Source organism: Lissotriton helveticus, chromosome 12 (assembly GCF_964261635.1).
Source record: "Lissotriton helveticus chromosome 12, aLisHel1.1, whole genome shotgun sequence".
Classification (NCBI taxonomy): domain Eukaryota; kingdom Metazoa; phylum Chordata; class Amphibia; order Caudata; family Salamandridae; genus Lissotriton; species Lissotriton helveticus.
This window is the reverse complement of record NC_136073.1, coordinates 194,494,285-194,516,658: the sequence shown is the minus strand read 5'-3', so window position 1 is coordinate 194,516,658 and position 22,374 is coordinate 194,494,285. Positions and strand designations below refer to the sequence as shown.

The 22,374-nt window shown below is 43.0% G+C and overlaps 1 protein-coding gene across 2 annotated transcripts in view; it reads right to left on the bottom strand.

Annotated features, from left to right (window-relative positions):
- Positions 1–236: 236 nt before the first annotated feature.
- The window catches only part of LOC144799736 (meckelin-like), a 347,109-nt gene continuing 324,971 nt past the window's right edge, over positions 237–22,374 (bottom strand). For both annotated transcript variants that reach the window (XM_078671255.1, XM_078671257.1), the window contains 2 exons: positions 4,734–4,876; positions 237–2,124 (listed from right to left, as the gene is read on the bottom strand). In XM_078671255.1, the coding sequence (XP_078527381.1) occupies positions 2,044–2,124; positions 4,734–4,876 (224 nt within the window). In that variant the 3' untranslated portion in view covers positions 237–2,043. The remainder of the gene's footprint in view (positions 2,125–4,733; positions 4,877–22,374) is intronic.

Sequence of the window (22,374 nt, the reverse complement as noted above, 5' to 3'; positions counted from 1 at the left end):
CAAAAGTTGCAAAGTTGATTTATTGCACTGATCTAACTTTCTTACATTCTAAAATAAAATGGATAATACAATACGTTGAGTACATGCATTTAAATTAAGCATAAAACACTGAAAATTCACCAAAAATATTAATACATTAAATACATGCATTTTTCAGTTAACACTACAATACGCCTACAATATTAATACAGTAAACATACAAAATTAACACAATGACAAAATAAGGAACACATTACTATCATTTACTCTTTTAATGACCCTGTGATTACAAAATGACTTCATTTAATACAATGTGGTTCTTTCTTTTCAAGGACAGCTGCAATAGTTTACCTACATTGGCCATTCTAGTCTTCCTACTGCGTTTACTACAAAACATGTAACACTCTGCTTTTCAATCATTTTAAGCAGGGTGCACTCAGCGGGGCTGTGCAATGGACAGCAATACTCCCATGATGAGTAACAATAAAAAAACAACCAATACATTACAAGATAATTATGACGAATTAGTGTACACAAATCAAAATTAACTATTGAGATCTGCATACGTGTTTTAAATTATGAAATGTAATTATAGTGTTATGTAAATAAATCATTTTACAAGAGGCATATTTTATTAACTGCTCAATGCCACATCATATGCACAAAAAACAACTTGGGGTAAGGTAATACTACATAATATTTCAATGATTCACTGCTGTAAACTGCAGGACAAATACAACAAATCAGTTTAAATAAAATAAACACATTTCCCTTTATTAACACCTGCTTCAAGGAGGCACTATTTTTGTTTACATAAGTCACGGTCTGATTATTTTAGTAGATTGGGCTTCACATTCAAACCTGTGTGTATTTGCCCTGATCCACCCGAGTAACATCCCAGTAATGCCCCAGCGATCCATAGCAGGACAAAGATGTTTTTGCGCTAGGAAATGGATACCTTTCTTGCACAAAACACCTTTCAGGCTGAATAGTAAATACCCTTGCAAACTTTTGTGTCATTTCATTTTACGCTGGTGCAAAACATCGGTAAATATGGTCCACTGTATCCTAATCAAATAATACTAATGACTACTGCAAGCTTGAATACCTCTTAGGCTTTTAATAATTTAATGTTGCCATATCGGGTGGCTCTGTGTGTATCAACTTAAGGGAGATGAAAGAGTGAGTTGGCTGTGCTAAAAATATTACATATTTGTTTTAGAACATAGTGGTGATTCATCACTTGCTTGACCACATCTATCATCAAAGTTAACATTTGCTGTAAGGTTTTGGAGAGATATATAAGTTAATATATTGGAGAAAATAGGTAAATAATTATTTCTAGAAGAGACAACTGGATACTCTGTTAAAATGGGTGTGTAAGAGTTGTTTGATGTTTTGAGACAAACTCTTCTGGTTGTTTGGGAACTCTTCTAGTGAAATGGTAGTAGACTCAGGTATGCATCCACGTATAACTATATCATGGAAACAAGGCGCCAAGAAGGGACACAAAGGAATCAACTTCAAAAATCATGAAAGCCTTCATTTATACAAGAGTTCATCCATAGGCATCAGTGGGGAAATCTGATCTTTTCAAACTTTCAGTTTGCAGTACAACAGATGGTATAGTGACTGAAAATGCGGTTGAGTAAGAGTTGTCCAGGAGTTGGCCTTGCCCAAGCCAGAATGGTGTTTATTTTACTCTTCTAAGTCTTTATATAGTCTGTTTCAGCATTACCGATGAATTTTGATCCATGTCTTTGTACCATGGAAAAGAGGTGTAATAACCCCACTGCTTCCACCAAGGTGCCTTCTGCAACTCAGAATTGTCAGGAGATATTGGAACATCCAAGGGTCATGGTTTTCCAGCAGTGTTTTTTTTGGATTGCAGATAAGATTAGATTATAAAAATATAAATTAATATAAAAATAAAGTTGTCTTTCCTCCATCGTTTAAGCGGAGAACAATTTATGAGGCACCAGGGTACTGCTCGGTTCCATTGTTCTCAGGTAATCACCTGCTGCTGCTGATTTTACATTGGTAGTTGCAAGCTTGTCTGTGTCGCTAGATGAGAAATTGCTGTTCGACCATTGTCTGCTTAGAGAGGTTAGTCCTGGCAATCGTGCTGCATAGTATTACTACAATCTAAGGAAAATCCGCAAATAAAGAAAAAGAAACAAATTATAGAACTTCATGCAAGAAAGCCACTTTTGTTTTTTACTGAAAAAGTTTAATTGCTATTTAACATGTAATAAAGAACGGAATGACCAGGAAGAAAGAAGTTCAAATAGTAGAGATTAATTCATTGTTTATACATAGAAAAATAAAGATTATTTGGTGAACACATTGCACTGGTTATTATTTAAACATGCCTGGACTAGTTGTCCTTGCTAGGGGTTTCACCAAAAGTATCCACTCTCCCAGCCAAACTAATTAAGCACCTTTTCACTGATGGGAACGGTGGGCCCTTTTAATTGAAATTCAACATAATAAACATCTAACTTACAGGAAAAAACTGCAATAAACATGTAATTCCACAGCCTTCATTTGCAGGTCAAACATATGGAAACTGACTAGAGTGGCAAATACAGGGGATGCTTTAGAAATAGGGTACAATGTATTTCTTTATGCAACTGTGCACTTAAGTCACTGCCACGTGCAAAGTGGGACAGTGCGCATATCACAAGATGTGCTGGAACTAACCTGCTCCCGAACTGGGAATAGTGCATATATAAAAAATGAACCAGCTGTTTGTAATTACTGGTCAGTTGTTCAAAGGGATGCAGAGTATCTGCAGGTGTGTATAGCGAGTCACTGCACCTGGCAATCACTTTGAAGGGGATCCCATTTTGGGTGCACTTAACTGTATGTCACCTCTATGTGGCACACAGTCAGTCAATCCCCAAAAGTTTCTTGGCCTCCGCACCACTGCCGAGGTGTGGTCTTACCTCAATTGGGTGGGACCACCCCGCCTTGCACACGAGGGAATGCTCTCTTGGGATCAGTTCAGTGCTAAATATGCACGTGATCCATATTGCAGAAGGGATCATGAAAGTATCAGTGGCCCCTTCTGTAATATCAAGGTGTTCTGTGGGCCCAAGTAGCTAATGCAGACACATGCCCTTTGCATCCCCCCCGTAACTTTATACAATACAGCAATGGTAACTGGTTGTATTCCAATAGGTTGAAATTAGCGAATCTGGAAAAAGGGGGGGTTCCTTCAAAGAATATATCAGGGAAAGGAGAAACTGTGCTTTGGTGGCCCATTAGTGCTTGGTAATGATGCTGCTTTGGTAAAACAAACCTCTGTCTTTTATACATAAAGTAGCTGTAGCAGATGCATTGGTGCAAATGCCATCACTCAACTGATGTACACTTGTGACTGGGTGTGGTACTTGCTTCAGCCATGCTATGAGCTGGCCACTTAAAGGTTCTTTGTTGTTGATCTAGGACCTGAGCACTTTTCAAAGCTGGTGTTTATTTACTTTGCCCCTATTTATAGAGGCAGTGATAAAATAGGCAACTCTTAAATGAAACGAAATTGCAAAGTTATTTCACCATCATAAGGTGGTTATAGCTTTCTATCCTGCAACCACCAAGAGGCTTAACAGTGAAAATGAGCTGAACAAATGTATACTAACATTGTATCCCTCTCCCAACTGGTGCACAGTGTTCAGATGTTGGCTAAGCATGCTAACCCACTCAATAGTGGCACTGCCAGGCTTTGAAATCCTTAGAATTGTAAGTAATGAGTAAATTGTATTACTACTTCAGTTTACTTTTATTGATAAGGAGATATAGGCAATATCTCTGACTGAAATAACATCACCATGATCATTTCTTGATTTGCCAAACGTTTTTTTTTTTAGTAAGCTCACCAAAAATGATGAAAGCATGACAGAACTGACAGATAGGACACGCCTGGGCTTAACACATAGAAGCCCCATTAGAAAAAAAATTCTGAACATCCGAGGGGTTAAGTAGAGAATGGACAACACAATGGTAAAGATTGTAAAACCAAATGTTGATCATGTTGCAGATTACTGATTTGCCTATATTTCAGCTACTTCAATCTGCATGGATTCCTGAGGGTAGCAACAATGGAGAATGGTATTGAAATAAAACAGAAAGAGAGAGAGAGAGGGTTGGGGTGTCAGAGAATATAGGATGACTGGGCTACAATAGGAGAACAAAGGAAGGAATTAAAGCTCTGATTAAAGAGAGCGAGGTTTAAAAGTAAAGACGCAGTGAGTGGGTGGCTACAGCATAACTGAATCTGGAAAATGAGAACAATAAATATTAAAAGAGTGGGAGGCACAGGGTGTGATTGAAACGAATCATAGTTCAATACTGTCGGAGGGCACACCCCAGTTGAATAAAAGATGGGGATGAAGGACTGTTGGGGGAAGGTGTTAGTCTAGAGCAATGGAGAGAATACAAAATAGAAATTCTTCATATTCACTTTTCTTCATTTTATTTCCTTAATAATAGTTTCTTCATTTCCTCATCGTGCTGCTACTAAGGGCAATGTGAATGGTGCCTAAACTTGAGCAGTAGACACTGGCAGTGAAACAACTAACCATTTTCCATGCTAAAGAAAGGGGAGCAAGTGCAGGCTCTCTGTCTGCAGACCGAGAACACACCTGTTGTTCATCCAACAACTCAGAAGCTCCAATAAATTTGTATTAATACATACAATGATGGATTCCTAATGCGTCTGTGCAAAAAGATCTTTACAAAATATCAGCTCTTACCTTTTGAATAATATAAGTTATTATGGCAGCCAGCACAAAATTTGTAGCCCCCAAATCGATGACGCTAAAGAGCAAGGTGTCAAACAGGAGCAGCACCAACTCATTACCATAAAAAAGAATCTTGCTGAAGTTGGCACTGTCATCTTGAGGAGGAAAGAAAGGTAATTAAGTGCAATTACTGTTCTGTTGGCAAATGCATCAATCAACAATTCACATGTCTGCTGTAGGTATGGGAAACAACCATTACAACGCAACTTTTACAACGCACTACCATTACAACGAAACTTTTACAACGCAAAAACCATTACAACGCATGTTTTTACAACGCAGGTACCATTACAACGCATACCATTACAACGTAAGTATTGGTAAGTATATAATTATATTTTAAATTTTATATGTTTGGGGTTTTTTAAGGGGTATTTTTAGGGTTAAGGGTCAGTTTTCAGTTTTTGGGTAAAGGGGTATTTTTAGGGTTCAGGGTCAGTTTTCAGTTTTTGGGTAAAGGGGTATTTTTAGGGTTCAGGGTCAGTTTTCAGTTTTTGGGTAAAGGGGCATTTTTAGGGTTCAGGGTCAGTTTTCAGTTTTTGGGTAAAGGGGTATTTTTAGGGTTAAGGGTCAGTTTTCAGTTTTTGGGTAAAGGGGTATTTTTAGGGTTCAGGGTCAGTTTTCAGTTTTTGTGTAAAGGGGCATTTTTAGGGTTCAGGGTCAGTTTTCAGTTTTTGGGTAAAGGGGCATTTTTAGGGTTCAGGGTCAGTTTTCAGTTTTTGGGTAAAGGGGTATTTTTAGGGTTCAGGGTCAGTTTTCAGTTTTTGGGTAAAGGGGTATTTTTAGGGTTCAGGGTCAGTTTTCAGTTTTTGGGTAAAGGGGCATTTTTAGGGTTCAGGGGCAGTTTTCAGTTTTTGGGTAAAGGGGTATTTTTAGGGTTCAGGGTCAGTTTTCAGTTTTTGGGTAAAGGGGCATTTTTAGGGTTCAGGGTCAGTTTGGGGTTTTTGGGTAAAGGGGCATTTTTAGGGTTCAGGGTCAGTTTTGGGTTTTTGGGTAAAGGGGTATTTTTAGGGTTCAGGGTCAGTTTGGGGTTTTTGGGGTACAGGGGTATTTTTAGGGTTCAGGGTCAGTTTTGTTTTTTTGGGTAAAGGGGTATTTTAAGGGTTCAGAGTCAGTTTTGGGTTTTTGGGGTACAGGGGTATTTTTAGGGTTCAGGGTCAGTTTTGGGTTTTTGGGTACAGGGGTATTTTTAGGGTTCAGGGTCAGTTTTGGGTTTTTGGGGTACAGGGGTATTTTTAGGGTTCAGGGTCAGTTTTGGGTTTTTGGGGTACAGGGATATTTTTAGGGTTCAGGGTCAGTTTTGGGTTTTTGGGGTACAGGGGTATAAGGTAAAAATAAAATAAAATTAAATCAATTAAATTAAATTATATTATTTTCAATTATTTTAAATTAAAAAAATATATATATACTTACCAATACTTACGTTGTAATGGTATGCGTTGTAAAGGTACCTGCGTTGTAAAAACATGCGTTGTAAATACATGCGTTGTAAAAGATTTTGCGTTGTAAAAAATTCGTTGTAATGGCATGCGTTGTAAAAGTATGAGTTGTAACGTCATACATACGTAGGTATAACACGCCTGATCTTCACTCACTGTCCATGCCATGATTTGTTGTGAACCCTTCATCGCACAGATCCACTCTCACCTATGATGATCACTTAAACGTAATGTATGAAATCCAGGAGGTGGGCCCATTACATTATTGTTGCACTTAATAAGTGATAACGAAATAATTACTTACCAGTAGTAGCAGTTTTGCAGCTTGATGAATTTCTGGATTCACATGCTGTGCATTATTCCATCATCTAGTGGTTCAGTCCAGAAAGTCTCCTTGAAGTCTTTTTTTCTTTTTTAATTTTTGTGGGCATCACCATCCATTTGGGTTTCCACCCCTCCTCGTGTCTAGTCAGACGCATGCCCTGGAAATCCTTTAATGCAGTCGCTATCTTCAGATTCTTTTTTCTTCCTCTTGTTGTTAGTATTTTCTTCTGTTGAGTTTGTAAATACACCTCTACTGGTGGAAGTGGGTGGGTCGCATGTTAATCCAGAAAATCCTTCAAGCTGCAAGACTACTCCTACCAGTAAGTAACCATTTCATTTTGCACTGTGAATCTTTTCTGGGTTTACATGCTGTGCATAGATTATAGAGCATTTTTTGTTCATGTGGGCTAGTTGGGTTGTTTGGAGTGTGGGTTTGCTAACAATGTTTCAGCACTGTTTGTCCCCCTTCTCCTTTCCTGTTGATCTGAATGTCCATGCAGTATTGTTTTGTCAAGTTATGTACTGATGACCATGTGACAGCTGTGCAAATGTCCTCCAATTCTATGCTGCTAAAAAAGGCAAGTGTTAACGTGGCATGGAGCTGGATGCCTACGCGCCGAGCTCCAATGCAGTGGCCTGTGGGCTGAATATTCTACCCCCCCCTCCTAAAGTCCTCTGACCCCCACCACATAGGGGCCCAGGGACTTTGGGCCTATCATGCTGCAGAGACTGCTTGGGGAGGAGGCCCGGAGGGCATCTACAAGCTGTGGAGGTTTGTGCGCCTAAGGCAAAAGGAATGTCTACCATCTTGATGATCCACTCTGAGCTCAGGAGGGCCCACCGTGCGAAGGTTGGGAGGGGGCAGCGGGTGCATCATGGGAGAGGGTCATGGTCACACATCTCTCTGAAAGGAGTGAACACCATTTTGCCAGCATTAGCCTAAAAGGGAAGCGCAGCCTTCTTCATGCAGGTGCGGTGAGGGGTGCATGACCCCACTCCTCTCTCCCCCACTTTGAGTAGTGAGAGGAGCGGCAACATTTTGACTAACAGCACTGAGCGAGGGGTGGGAGGGGGGCTGTAGAACCAATTTCAGACAGGCCCGGCGGAGGCATCGGATGCCTCTTGGGGAGGGGCACTGTTCCACACCTGTCTCCCCCCAGAGTCTGCCTCTCCCCATTATATTTCAACAAAATCCTGAAAGGAGCCACCCACATTGCCCTGCCAGAGTGTGAAGGTGATATCCACCCCCCAGGGGAGAGGAGGAGCGGTGAAGCTCTTGCTGCCAGTGCATAGGAGCTAGAGGAGTGATTGGAGTCAATAGGAGAGCCTGGATTCACGCCAACAGGGAGTGCCTACAGACGTCCTGCATCCAGCATTGAATGGGAGCAGTGACAACAGCCCCAGAGGCTTTATCCCATGGATGGGGGAGGCCCGCCACCATTGAAATACTATTGGTGCTGGCATAATGCAGCGCAAGCCAAGGAGAGAATGTCACCTCCCTGAAGGCAGCACTGAAGACACTGGAACAGGTGGCGGAGGGTGCACGTGCCCGGGTACAGCAATGGGGGAAGCCTGGTCGGCAAGGTACAGTGGTCCCCCAAAGTGATGATTGGTAGAACCCATCAGCGATAGCCTTTGGTGGGGATTCCTGTTCCCCTCCTCCTCTCTGCCAATCCGGGGAGACATATAGACTTGTGGAACAACTGAGGGACTCGACTTGCCTGCTTTGTTATCCTCAGCTGGTGCAAACAGTGGACCCGGTGGAGGTGTAGTGAGGGACCATCACCATGATTTGGCTGAGACCACCCCTGGACAAAGACTGCCCAACTCCCCCCAGTCATGGAAGGAAAACTCTTGACACGCACTGCCACTATCCTCACAACAATAAATGACATGAAAACTGCCTTGGAGTCTAAAATTGATACCATAGCACAGGAAATAAATCTCCTCAGGGCAGATCACGCAAAAATGGTGGACAGGGTGTCTTCAGAGTCCATGCTGGCGCAGAACGGGTGTAAGATGTGGAGGGCTGGTTTTGCTGCCATAATGTCTGCTTTGTGGGACTACTGGAGAGGGTAGAGGGCCCCAGCGCGGTGCTCTTTCTGGAAGAGTGGCTTTCATGGATGGCCCTGGAAAGCAAAAACCTCAAAATGGTTAATAGTGGAGAGGAACCACAGGGTGCCGGGGAGGCCGCTGATCCCAGGAGCAACGCCATGGTGGCTAAGCTGCTAAATTTCTGAGATCGGGAAGCCATATTGCACGTGGCATGTTCCCATGGCCCACGGACAGTGGAGGATGTGACTGTCCATATCTACTTGGACTATACCAAAATTGTACAACTTTAAAGGAAGCCTTTCATGCAGTTAAGCAACACGTAGGATATTAGAACTCCTCCAGCCCTTCTTCCCGGCAAAGCTCTGCATTGGCTTTACATGCCAACACAGCACAGAGCCAGCTCTGATTACAATCAGTGAATGTCAGAACAACTTTAGATAAGGGAGGGAATGCTGTCCTAATTTTGGTAGATCTTTCGGCAGCGTTCGAGACTGTTAGCCATGAAATCCTTATCAGCCGTCTGTTTGAGATTGGAGTCAGAGGTACCACCCTTAAGCTTCTCAGATTCTTTATCACAGACAGAACACAGTTCGTGAAATGTAACAGTTACAGGTCTACATCTTTTACTCTACCCTGTGGGGTACTACAGGGTTCGGCATTGAGTCCCACTCTTTTTAATCTGTACGTTACTTCTTTGGCCTCACTGATTGAAAACCTCGGCCTCTCAGTTGTCTCTTATGCTGACAACACCAAAATTGTAGTGTCAGTCACAGAAAATCCTGACAGCACAGCATAATGCTTTCATAACTGCATGCTACAGATTGGTAGTTGGATGTCCAGCAATTGTCTGAAATTGAAATCCGATAAAACTGAGGTGCTACATTTTGGCAATCACCCATCATTTTGGTACTCTAGCTGGTGGCCTCAGGAAATGGGTGCGCTCCCAAATCCTGTTCCCAAAGTGAAGAAACTGGAAGTCCAATTTCATGAAAAACTTTCGTTTGTGAGACACGGCAATTCCATCACGTCGTCATGTTTCTACATGTTTAAATCGCTTAGGAAGGTTCTCCCTTTCATCCCACTGGCCCTATTTAAAGCAGTGATCACAGCTAAAATGGAATACTGTAATGGGCTTTTTATGACTGCCCACAAGAAAGCACTGGGCAAGCTCCAAATGGTCCAAAATGTGATTGCCAGATTGCTTCTTGGAATACCAAAACATCAATCGGTTTCCAAGTCTCCCCTTACTTTGTTGGCTCCCGGTTAGAAAGCGGGTAATGTTCAAGTCTCTATGCATAGCCTTTAAGGCCCTTCATCTTGAGGGTCCAGAATCCATAAAACAGCTCTTCCAACAATACATCCCTTCTAGGACTTTAAGATCCTCCTCTCAGGCCAATTTGGTCGTACCTAAATTCAAAAGAGCTACCTGGGGAGGCAAGAGCGTTGCAGTGGCCACTGCCAAACTCTGGAATTCGATGCCTCTGAAACAAAAAAACAAAAAAAAACTGTTTATCTTTCGCAAAGCTCCTAAAACCTGGCTGTTTAACAATTAGATCATCACTGCTCTCTACTTTATTTCCCTGTCCATCATTGATGTCTGGTTCTATTCTTTACCTTGGCCCACCCTCTGGGAGTCAGTGCCTAGATACCTACGGGTAGTAGTGCGCTTTAGAAATCCTGATTTGATTTAATTTCATGGGGGAGAAGCGCACTTCTTTATGAAGGCGGTCTGGGGATGACTAGACAATCGCCGGCACCCCAAGCCACAAATTGTATCGGCCTTGCATGCCTGAAATGGCAGGAATGCAGGAACCACTGAAAACCATGAGAGCGCCCACATACAGCGCTGACAAAGGACCAAGCAAAGAATGAAAGAGCTCAGCTTGTAGCTGACATTCCGAAGACCTGCACATGAGTCTCTACCAACATATGAGTAACTCTGGAGAAAGAGATAGACAGCTCAAATGAGGTAGACTCTGATGTGGATGGCGGTGAGGAGACCCCAGCCCACTTAGGGTTACCCAGATGCCTTCTGAAGAGATTGTCCGAAAGGTATAAAAGTCTGGATTACTTTCAAGGACAGGTGTGGGCATGCTCTGACAGGCTCACCCAATCCTGGCCAACTGTGACTATGTTCCTGCTTATGGGCCGTGCTGTGACTCCCTTGCTTATCAGGTGCACATATATTGTGGTTAACTATAGATGCGATAGTATTTTGAAATTTTGTTTTTTGGCGCGACAGATGTATTGTGCGTTGGGGTGGCTGCCAGTTTGAAGACTGCAGTATTGTAAGGTATGTTTGGGGGAGAACTGGGAGGGGGGTGTTTGTTTAAAATGTTGTCTGACTGCGCAGCTCAGGGGGAGGAGTTATGTTAAACAGGACAATGGGACCTGTACGATGGGCAAAGATGCACACATTGACCGTAAAGAACACTAACTCAAAATACTCACATTTAACGCTAATGGACTAATAGCCAAATTAAGCGGGGATTGGTGAACAGGGCACTATCGCAGTATACTGCAGAAGTGGTCTTTCTGTAGGAAACATCTGTGAGGATCCAACTGTGGCTTCCTGGGGAGGTTGCAGTGGTTAGCAACTTGGGGTACATATCTTTATCGAGTGGAGTCACAATTCTGATAATGAAAACAGTTTCATTTCAGGTGAAGCAGAACTCCTCTGATGATAGGGGATGGTATACTGCGTTTCTGAGCAGGTGGGACATGGAGACAGTTGCCCTGGTTAATGTATATATCCCACCTGGTTTGCAGACTGAAATGCTGGCAAATTTGAGCGGGTTTCAGCTGGATCTCCCTCTTGCAATGGTGCTAGTGGGAGAGGACTTTAACATGATAATAGACCCCTAAATGGACAGAACAACCTCCGCCAACCATATGCCCTGAGAAGGGGGAAATTAGGGACGTTTGTGGCAGCCACGTGTTTGGGGGACCTGTGGAGAGCGCTGCATAGGACACATAAAAGCTACTCCTTTTACTCAAGCGCAGAACTCCTCACAGTCCAGGATAGATTACTTTTTTACTCCACTAGCAACACTGCACAGATTCACTGAGACAGACTTTAAGGCAAGAGACCTCTCTGTCCATTCACCACTATGCATTACCCTAATCACTGTGACTAAGCGAGGGAGGACAGAATGGAGTATGGCCACATGGTGATTTGCAGATGAAAAAGTACCCGAGATCTTCAATAAAGCAATGGTCTTATACTTTGGAAAGGTCACTGATGTGATCACTCATTGGGAGGATTATAGGGCCACCATAAGGAGAGTGATCATAGTGGGTGAAATTGGAGACAAGGAAGAGAGGGCCTGTAGGGAGTTGGAAGAGGAAATCATTGCCCTTGAATCAGGCCACTAACCAGCACCTTCTGTTGCCACATTGCAGGGATCTCACCTCAAGACAGATGAATATAGACCACTTCGCCATGGATGAACTCCGAGAAGCATACATGGTCACACAGAAGCGGGTACACAAGGTAGCAGACAAGCCTGGTAAACTACTGGTCTGGTTCCACAGCAGAGACAGGAACGACCTATCAATCAGGGATTTATAGAGGGCACTATTTACCCGTGAGGGTCTCCAGGTGCTGGGGGGAGGGGGTTCAGGCAGCTCCAAGGTCATACGAAGAGCCAGGTCTTGAGGCCCTTCCTGAATGCTTGCAGTGTGGGACTTTGTATGATGCTGAGGGGGAGTTTGTAGCAAGTCTTGGCCACGATGTAGGACATCCTATTGGGAAAATCGTCAACCCAGAAGGCTCAACTGTCACGGGTAGTGGGGAGATAGCTACGGTAATGGACGATAATATGCAGGACTTACACGCACCCCCTAGGGATGCACCGGAGGCAGTCCAGCTGGACGTTTCCAGGGACTGCCTGTGCAGCAGAGTGGACAGGGCTCAAGCTCTGGGGCTAGAGGGACCCCTGACTCCAGAAGAAATTAGCGTAGCGTTTACACAGCTTATGTCAGGTAAAACATAGGGTCTAATTGGTCTACCAGCCACATTTTTCTGGACAATGGCCAATAAGGTTGTTACCTCATTATTTGACATGTATATGGAGAAATTTCGCAGGGGGAGCTTTCTAGAGGTTTATGCACAGCAACGATCACACTAGTCTCTAACGGAGGGAATACCACAGACAGATGGGATTCCTAAAGACCAATTTATCTACTTAATGCAGGCACAAAAGTATTGGCAAAGGTGTTAGCTAACAGGTTGCAAAATGTCACATTTGATCCGTTGCATCCGGACCATAATGGCTTCAACCCCACCCATCTACTACGATGAATCCGCGCCGCTTCGACAACAACATCATGACCACCTACACGCTGGGAATACCCCTGGCCATTGTACTGCTTGATGTGAATATGGCCTTCGACTCCACGGAGTGACCATTTCTCTTTGCCATATTGGAAAAATGGGTATCGAACCCGGATTCCTAAAATGGACCCGGCTCTGATACACCCAGTTTAAGGCCATGCTACGGCTCAATGGAGAGTTCCCTATATGAAGGGGTACGTGGCAGGGATGCCCGTTGTTGCCGATGCTCTTCACGCTGGAGTTAGAATGATCAATGAATCCCGTGGGATGCCCAGGTCTGGGGCTAAAGATGGGGTGGCTCCTGGGAGGATCGGATATCATTATTTGCAGATGATATCCTATTACATATTGCAGAACCAGATTCCTCCCTGGAGAGACTCTGGAATATCTTTAGGATTTATGGGCACTTCACTGGCTTGGGGATCAACTGGAATAAGCCACTGAAATTCTAGTGGACCTGCAGAGCAGATGGAACTTTACCAATGCCCCTGCACATAGCCACAGACCAATTTAAATACTTAAGTCTATGTGTGTTGAGGAATGAACAAATAAATTATGAGGACAACTTAGCCCCTCTCCTTCAGAGCCTGGAAATGGACTCCTTACACTGGAAACACCTTAAATTGTCCTTCCTCAGCAAAACAGCAATCTTTAAAGTGTCTCCCGGACATATGTTATGTTGATGAGGAACATGCAGGGTGAACTGTCTTGACTACGGCCATGTTGGCAGGGTGTCTTCGTGGGACTGACTGACGAAAACTGGAGGGACACTGCAGTTCAGTCTGGAGTTGGCAGTAAAAGCAAGTCATAAGTAACAACGAAAAAAACTAGGAGGTCTGTTCGGTGAAAGAGAAGTGACCACGAGAAACTGACACACACCACTGTCACGACTAACGGTGAGGGTCCATCAGTAATGAAAGAGTCCTGTCAGCCCACCCATTTGGCGGAACCTCGTCAACTAGGACCTTATCAGCAGGTACTCAAATGGCCAAGCCCGAGTGTGCTCGCTTGGTACCAATAGTTCCCATACTGAAAGAAGATGAGTCCTCACTGCGAGTGGTACTGATAGGGTGCAGTGCTCAAAATAAAGTGCGTGGTTAAAATGGCGGTCAAGGTAGAATTTTTTTTTTTTTATTATATCTCCCTGGACGTCAGATTAAAACAGATGTGACAACAGTGTGACAATATCACTGTAAGGTAAGCATCTAAGAATTAGGCCTGAGTTTTGGAACAGAGTAACATGCATTTTCTCAGTGGTCATGGGGATCACAATACTGTTGGATGTCTTGGCAGATTCAGATGCAACACAGTATGACAAAATGGATCAACCTGGGATATGCTGTAGCAAAACAAAAAGTTGTCCAAGAATGGTGTAGCGACTTCAGCCCACGTCTACGAAATTGAACGGTTGACCTGGTGATGTGCAGAATACAAGAGAAGTTGATGAATCAGCGGAGGGGATGCCCCGCTAAATATAGGATATGGTGGTTCGGGCCGCTGACCGGGTGAATTGAGAATGGGGAGTGCAGAATATTGCCTAATTCCTCAATCTTCCCGTGCTGGGTGCTGGAATCCAGCCCAATACATAGTTAATTGACATAAGAGGTTCTGATGGAGTGAAGTCAATTGCTTTTATCCCTCTGGGGGTGACAGGTGAGGGGAGGTGGGGTATTGTTATTATACTGTGGTAGATCAGAATGTTACATGTGACTGTTTGGATATTGCAATTACAAAACCAATATAAATATTAGTTAAAAATAAAAAATTAGAAGGCAAGAGTTTCACAGTTTTTCCTTTGCACCTTTGGCTTTTCTGCAAGTGTTACTTCCCCTGTCTTGTGACAATATTGTATTGTTTGCACTATCCATTTAGCAATTGTTATTTGGGTGAGTGGAAGTCTTTTACTTGGATGTGAAAAGGATACAAAGAACTGATCTCCTTTGCTCTTTCCACATAATACATAATGCCCTTCAGACATCTAACATGTGCAATACTCTTGCTGCCTGCATTTTACGCTGTTGAAAAATAGCTGGCAGGTGTATTGCTTCATTAACATGGAATTTTGATACTGACAGGGGGGTGGGGGGAGGGAGCTCTTGGCTCTCCGCAGGGTGGTGGGGTTGGGGGGGGTGAAAAAACAGGAAAAATTATTGGCAACCTGAAGGGGAGACATGCTATAAAAGATAAAAAAAGAAAGTAAATTATCAGTTTTGTGTGGTTTAAGGAAAAAAAAGAATTTCCACTTGGTTTATTATCATGTCGGTTGTTTAGTTTTAAATGCATAAAATAAAGTGCCTTGCCTGGAACGTTGCAGGGCTGAATAGTAAAAATAAACGACGTTTAATATCAGAAGAGTTAGAGAGTTGATGGAGTGCGAGTCGTGGACCCGGTTGAGATAGTTGAGGTGTTTGCCCAGCACTTTCGGGTTGTGTATGCGCCGGTTTCGGGCTTGCCGGAGGAGGACTCGCGCTTGCTACTTCGTGATCTTGAGCTGCCCAGTCTCGCGGAATCGGACGGGGTTTTAATGGAGGCTGATTTCTCCATCGATGAGGTCGCGCTCGCTATTCGCTCTCTTCGTTCAGGAAAGGCTTCGGGCCCTAACGGCATACCGGTCGAGCTGTATAAGCTATGCCCGGATAAAATGGCGCCGTATCTGCTGCGTATGTTTGCGGCGTCGCGTGACCTCGGCTGTCTTCCTAGAGACCAGAGGCTGGCCTCTATTGTGGTCATTCATAAAGACGGCAAACCCCGTGAGTGCTGTTCCTCGTATCGCCCGATTTCGCTTTTGAACGCAGAACCCAAGATATTGGCGAAACTACTGGCAAACCGACTAGCCACGGTGATTAGCGGACTGGTTCACCCTGATCAGTCCGGTTTTATCCCCCAGCGTAATACTGCACTCAATCTTCATCGACTGCATGGCGTCATAGCGAGGGCGGGATCTCTTGGTGAGCCGGCCATCTTGGTTTCTCTTGATGCTTCGATGGCTTTTGATACGGTTGAGTGGCCATATTTGTGGGCTACTCTCGCCAAGTTTGGTTTTGCCCGAAATTTATTGCATGGGTTAAACTCCTGTATGAGCAACCGTTGGCGCAGGTGGTGGTAAACGGTAGAGCTTCAAGGCCCTTCACTCTTGGGCGAGGCACGAGGCAGGGATGTCCTTTGTCACCGCTGTTGTTCGCCCTCGCGCTCGAGCCGCTGGCCGCCTGGCTCCGGTGGGAACCCTCCTTGAAGGGTATTCGGTGGTCCCCTGATTTTGAAGACCGTGTTTCATTATATGCCGACGACATTTTGTTGTATTTGACGTCCCCCCGTAAGTCATTGGGAGTCCTCTTTGATGTCCTGCGTTCCTTTGGACGTAACTCCGGGTTGGTTATCAATTGGTCCAAATCCTGTATTTTCCCGCTTACCGGTGACCCTCTCTCTTTGCCCCGAGTGTGCCCGATCCCGGTCCGCACCGAGGGTTTTAAGTATTTGGGTATTTATATTTCACTTGACCCTGTGTTGCGATATGATCGGAATCTGTTGCCTCCACTCGCCCGACTTCGGTCGGACGTCGCGGCTTGGTGTAATCTGCCCTTATCCCCCCTGGGACGGGCGGCCCTGTTTAAAATGATGTCTCTTCCCCGGTTCTTATATGCTGTGCAAAATACACTTGATCTAGTGCCGGCTAGCTATTTCCGCGAAATTGAGGGCCTCCAAAGGAAGCTGGTATGGGCTGGCCGGCCTCGTATTGCGTTGGCTAAGCTCACGTTACCCTGGTACGATGGGGGCATTGCGTTACCTGATATACGACGGTATTATTGGGCATCTCAACTGAGTGCTGTGAATCATGCTATGTATGGTCCAGTTCCGAACCCTGCTTACGAAATGGACCGGTGGCTCTTGCCCGGGGGGAATTATTACAGGGCGTTCTATTCTCGGGGTGCTAGGAAGAACTTGACGGGACCCACTGGAGTGGCGGTGCGGGTATGGGGCAGCGCGACCGCGGCTACCGGATGGACAGATAGGCTGACCAGAGCGACCCCTCTATTTGCCGCGGAGAGGCTGGGTGAGTTGTGGACCTCAAAAGGGTTTGATAGATGGGACCTCATTGGGATCAGTAAGTTGGATGACCTCTGGGTTAAGGACAGGGTTAAGTCCTTTGCTGAATAAAAAAAAATAATAAATAAAAAATAATAATAATAATATCAGAAGAGTTGATATTACATAACCCCCATCTTATGCTGCTTTCTGAAACACACATAGCCGGCAAGGATAAAAAATTACTTGGTCAATTAGGCTATGATATTGTCTGCTGTTCTACTCTTGGGGCCTCGATTAGAGGGGTCGCAATCCTTAAAGATAAACGGTTCAAAGCAGAAATCATGCAAATTAGTCACGATAAAGACGGTAGATGGGCTATGGCTCAAATAAACATTGAAAATTATAAATATGTTGTTTGTGTGGTCTATGGCTCAAATCGAGGCGAGCCTAAGGTCTTCAACGATTTGAACATAAAACTTCTAGAATGGGATGGTGAGCTTATTATAATGGGGGACTTTAATTGCATAATGGACTATCAATTAGATACCACTAGACCAGGGAGTTTTCAACGGATGCGTAAAACTAGAGCTTCAATTTTAGATTTATGTCGTATTCATAATATCAAAGACGTGTGGAGATATCTACACTCAAATTCTCCCGGTTACACATATTACTCAGCACCCCATAAACTCTGCTCCCGGTTAGATATGGATTTTGCTAACCCTAATCTTCTTATCATCAGTACAATGGAGATATTCCCTCGTATTACATCTGACCATAACCCCATAATGCTGACATTTGACACTCCACACACACATACTTGTCCTAGATTATTTTCTTTTCCCAGATATTTAATATCAGATTTTGTTTATATCTCACAGTTAAAAACTCATCTCATTGATTTTTTAGAAATTAACCAGAACTCTGCTACATGTAACACAGTTTGGGACGCCTGCAAGGCAAGTATCCGGGGCTTTACGCAGGAATATGTGATCAGACAAAATTCTGAGCGCCGCAAACTTAATAAATCTCTGCTCTCGAGTATTTCTGCTCAGGAAGTACAGTAGTCCACAGCACTACGGCTAAATTTGCCAACGGTAGTAGAAATAGGTCTTAAGCTAAGTCAATTAAAATCAGAAACTAAAGCAAAGTTTATAAAAAAGAATAGTATTAATATACATAAATATAAGATAGAACAATATGAGGGTGGGGATAAAATTGGCAAAATATTGGCATATAAAGCGGCAGAAGATAGAGCTTGTACTTTGATTACTAACATCCGAGGTTCCGATAATAAATTATACGATCAGCCTCTCGATATATTGAAACAGTTCGTGGATTACTATAGGACTCTATATACTCCAGAATCTATCCCGAATGAAAATACAATACAGGAATACTTAGATAATATTCCTCTAATTGCACTCGACATTTTAGAAACAGACCTATCTGAAAATATTACAGAACAAGAATTACGTCAAGCTATTGCTGTTTTATCTGCAGGAAAAGCTGCAGGGAAAGACACCATTCCCCTAGAGATTTATAAGATATGTTTAGAGGAACTGATCCCTATACTATTGCAGGTTATTCAAACCATTGGGGTGACAGGACAAGCTCCTAAATCATGGAACAAAGCCAAAATGATATTTTTTCCTAAAAAGGATAAACCAAAAGAAGAGAGGGGGTCGTATAGACCCATATCTCTGATCAATACAGATGCCAAAATATATGCCAAGATTTTAGCCTCTAGGCTCGCTCCCCTTATGCCTAAAATAGTAAACCCACAACAACATGGGTTTATTATTGGTAGAGATACGACTATTCATGTTAACACGGCTATAACCGCGTTTGACGTGGCGGAGATAGAGTCTACCCCACTCGGTATGATATTGTTGGATGCCGAGAAGGCTTTTGACCAAGTGGGGTGGGACTATCTTTGGCACGTCATGACCAAAATGGGGTTTAATGGGTATTTTTTTAAAGGGATACAGGCTCTATACGACAATCCTTCAGCTTGTATTAGTTATGGGGGACAGACTTCTACAGATTTTGTAATATCCCGGGGCACTCGCCAAGGCTGTCCCTTATCACCTTTACTATTCGCTCTCTCACTTGAACCATTCTTATGTTCTCTTCAGACACAACCCGAGATAGTTCCTTTTAAATCTAATGAACAGGTACTGAAAATTACGGCATACGCCGATGATATTGCTATTTATTCCTCTGATATAATTAAAACACTACATGGGATTAATATTGAAGCTCAAGAATTTGGCAAAGTATCGGGCTATAAACTAAACATAAACAAAACACAAATCATAGCTAATTATACACCGGTGCTTAACGTCCCTGAGATCTGTAAGACCGCCACATACTTAGGTGTTGAAATCACATCTAAAATACGCAAAATAAATAACCTTAACTATAATAAACTAATTAAATCTACTATCGCCCTGTTAAAAAAATGGCACAGACTGCCTTTGAACTTATTCGGCAGAATTAACCTTATTAAAATGAAGATACTACCTAAATTTCTTTACCTCTTCCGCTCTATCCCATTAGTTCTAAATAATTCTTTTTTTAAACAATTAAACGGTATATTTAGCAGTTTTATTTGGGGGTACAGAAAAGCCAGAAGATCACTGAAGCTTCTTAAAAATAGCACAGATAAGGGCGGTTTAAACTTTCCCGATTTTAAGTTATATTTCTGGTCTTCATTTATTGGGCGCCTTCGATCTCTGTTACTTAATGAAGATACTTTTTTTTTCATATCTTTATGTTAAAATCTGAATCGAATTTGTTTCTATTGCGAGCCAACGATCCTAATTATTACAAGAGGGTGAAATTTAAGACCGCCAAAGATATAGTCAGGATATGGGTTAACATTATGGCCTACTGCAAAATCTCATGTTATCATCCGATATTGCCCTTATGGGGCAACCCAGGCCTTCCAGGAATTTTCAACGACGGAATGGCCCGCAGATGGTCTGCCTATGGTATCAACACTCTGGGAGATATATATGGTGCACAAGGGTTTCTGGATTTCCATACTCTTCAAATTCTCTATAATATAACGGAAACAATGAGATTTAAATATATACAAATACGCGATTTTTTAATAAGAAAGAAACAACTATATAATGTTCTAGATTGTGACATTTGGAATTGTTTATATTCTAGGTAAAACAAAGCAGTGATAAGTGAAACTTATAAATGTTTTTGCGATATGAGAACTGATGACTGTACAAAACTGGCTGAAAAATGGAGTAACAAAACTGGCTTAAACATAACCTCCAAACAAATTTCAAACTCTTTAGCTAATATTAACAGTGCTGTAAGGTCATCTAGTTTAAGATTACAACAGTTTCGTACAACATGCATGTTATACTACACGCCGGAAAAGATTTCCAAGTGGTCCCTCAATAACATTCAAGGGGATCGTACTAAATGTCCCAAATGCTCCGCTCACGCAGCAGACCTAGGACACATGCTGTTTTCCTGTCCAACACTAAGGGATTTCTGGGGGGATATACTCAAAGTTTTGGTAATCAAAAAAATATTTTTACCTGCTCTTACTATATCGTCTGTACTATTGGATATACACCCCGCCTCCCATCCCCAGTCTACTTTGATAACGATTCTCATGTCCTGTGCAAAACCTACACTGGCTAGAGCTTGGATAAGTCCCAAACCTCCTAATATTTGGGAATGGTGGTCATTAATTAATGAAATCTCTATGGAACTAGGATTAGCTAAACTAAGAGGAGCTCGCTCCTTACAAAAATTCGAGAAAATATGGGGCAAATTTATTGATGGCCCTGCGCCTACTTATGTATGGTAATCTACATTGATTTTGGTTTTATTTTTACTTTTTTCCCCCTTTTTTTCTCTCGTCTTATCTTATGTATGAATTGAATTATCATATACTGTTCTGAGTGGAAAATGGAATTAGTTCCCGTTAGGGAACGTGCTGTATATGTTATGTAAATAATGATTCTCTTATTACATGTACAATGAAATGTCTTCCCTGCCAGTTTGTCAATAAAAAACTTTAAAAAAAAAAAAAGTAATTTTGATACCACCTTTGGGACTCATTTTGGGTTTGATTTCATAACCAATTTGTCTGTAAGTATCAGTAGGTATGGCTCGTGAGTGGTGGGCATTTGTATCTCACTTACTCTCCTTAGTGAGGTGACAGAGATGAGGAATGCAGTTTTGAGGGTTTGCAACCTTGGATGTTCATTCTGCTTTGGTTCAAAGGATGAAGTCATCAGATAGGCGAGAACTACTGTAGGAAAGTGCCCCTTTTTGACATGGTCACCCCCACCTTTTGCTTGGTATTTGATGCTATCCTATAACTGAATCCAACCAGGCCCTAAAAAATAAAGTGTGCCACTGGCTCTCTAAAAATTATCCCTTACCGCCTAACATGCCAAGCAACATTTTAATGGTGGAAAGAACCCCATGGGTGGGAGGAAATAGGAAAAGTCTGCAAGGGGACTGCGTGGTGGTCACCTTTGAGAACACACAGGTGGTAGATTTAATTTGTAGAGGGACCCCTAGATACCAAGCTAGTACTGTCACCGCCAGGCCCCTCTCTTACTTCTACCTACCTGGTAACCAAACAGATAACAGATGGAGTTGGTTAAGGGGCCCACAGGAGACAACAACAATTCACAGGCAAAACCACCCTTGGGAGGCACACCCTGCAGGCTGGGATGAAGGTGTTAATGCGGGTTGGAACTTGGCCAGGCCTAGAAGAGGAAGACCGCCTTATGGGGGCTCTGTGGCAGGGCCCTACAATAGCCACCCACCCCACTACCAACAGTTTGCTCAGGGATATGACAATTTTTTCAATTTCCCCACCTCTAATCGATATGATTATTTGTCAACTTTAGATGGGAATGATTGACAAACACAGGCCTCTCCCTGTATAGAAAAACCTGAAAACAACCCCTCATTCTCTAGGCAAACGGATAAGAGCATTTTGGACGGGCAGATGTCCTGTTCAATTACCATTAATTGTGAGGGTGGGGAAGGAAGAGATCCTCTTAATGTAAAAACGGCTGGGCCTTGGAGGGGCGAGGATTTGTCAATAGCAACTTGGAATATTGCGGGACTCAAAAATAAAGTGGATAATCCAATTTGGCGGGACCAAATAGGTTCCATGGACCTAATAGCCCTGCAGGAGACCTGGGATACTGAAAATCTACTGACTCTGGACGGGTTTACCACCTTCTCAATCCCAGCAGTTGGATCTTCGAGGGGGTGTGCCAGAGGGGGTTTGGTTACTCTGATTTCTGCCAAAATCCCTGGGACATACACGCAAGTAGCCACTGGTTGTCCTTACTGTGTTGCTGTCTTAATCTCCTATAGGAATCATCATAAGGTCTTGGTCATAAATTTTTATAAC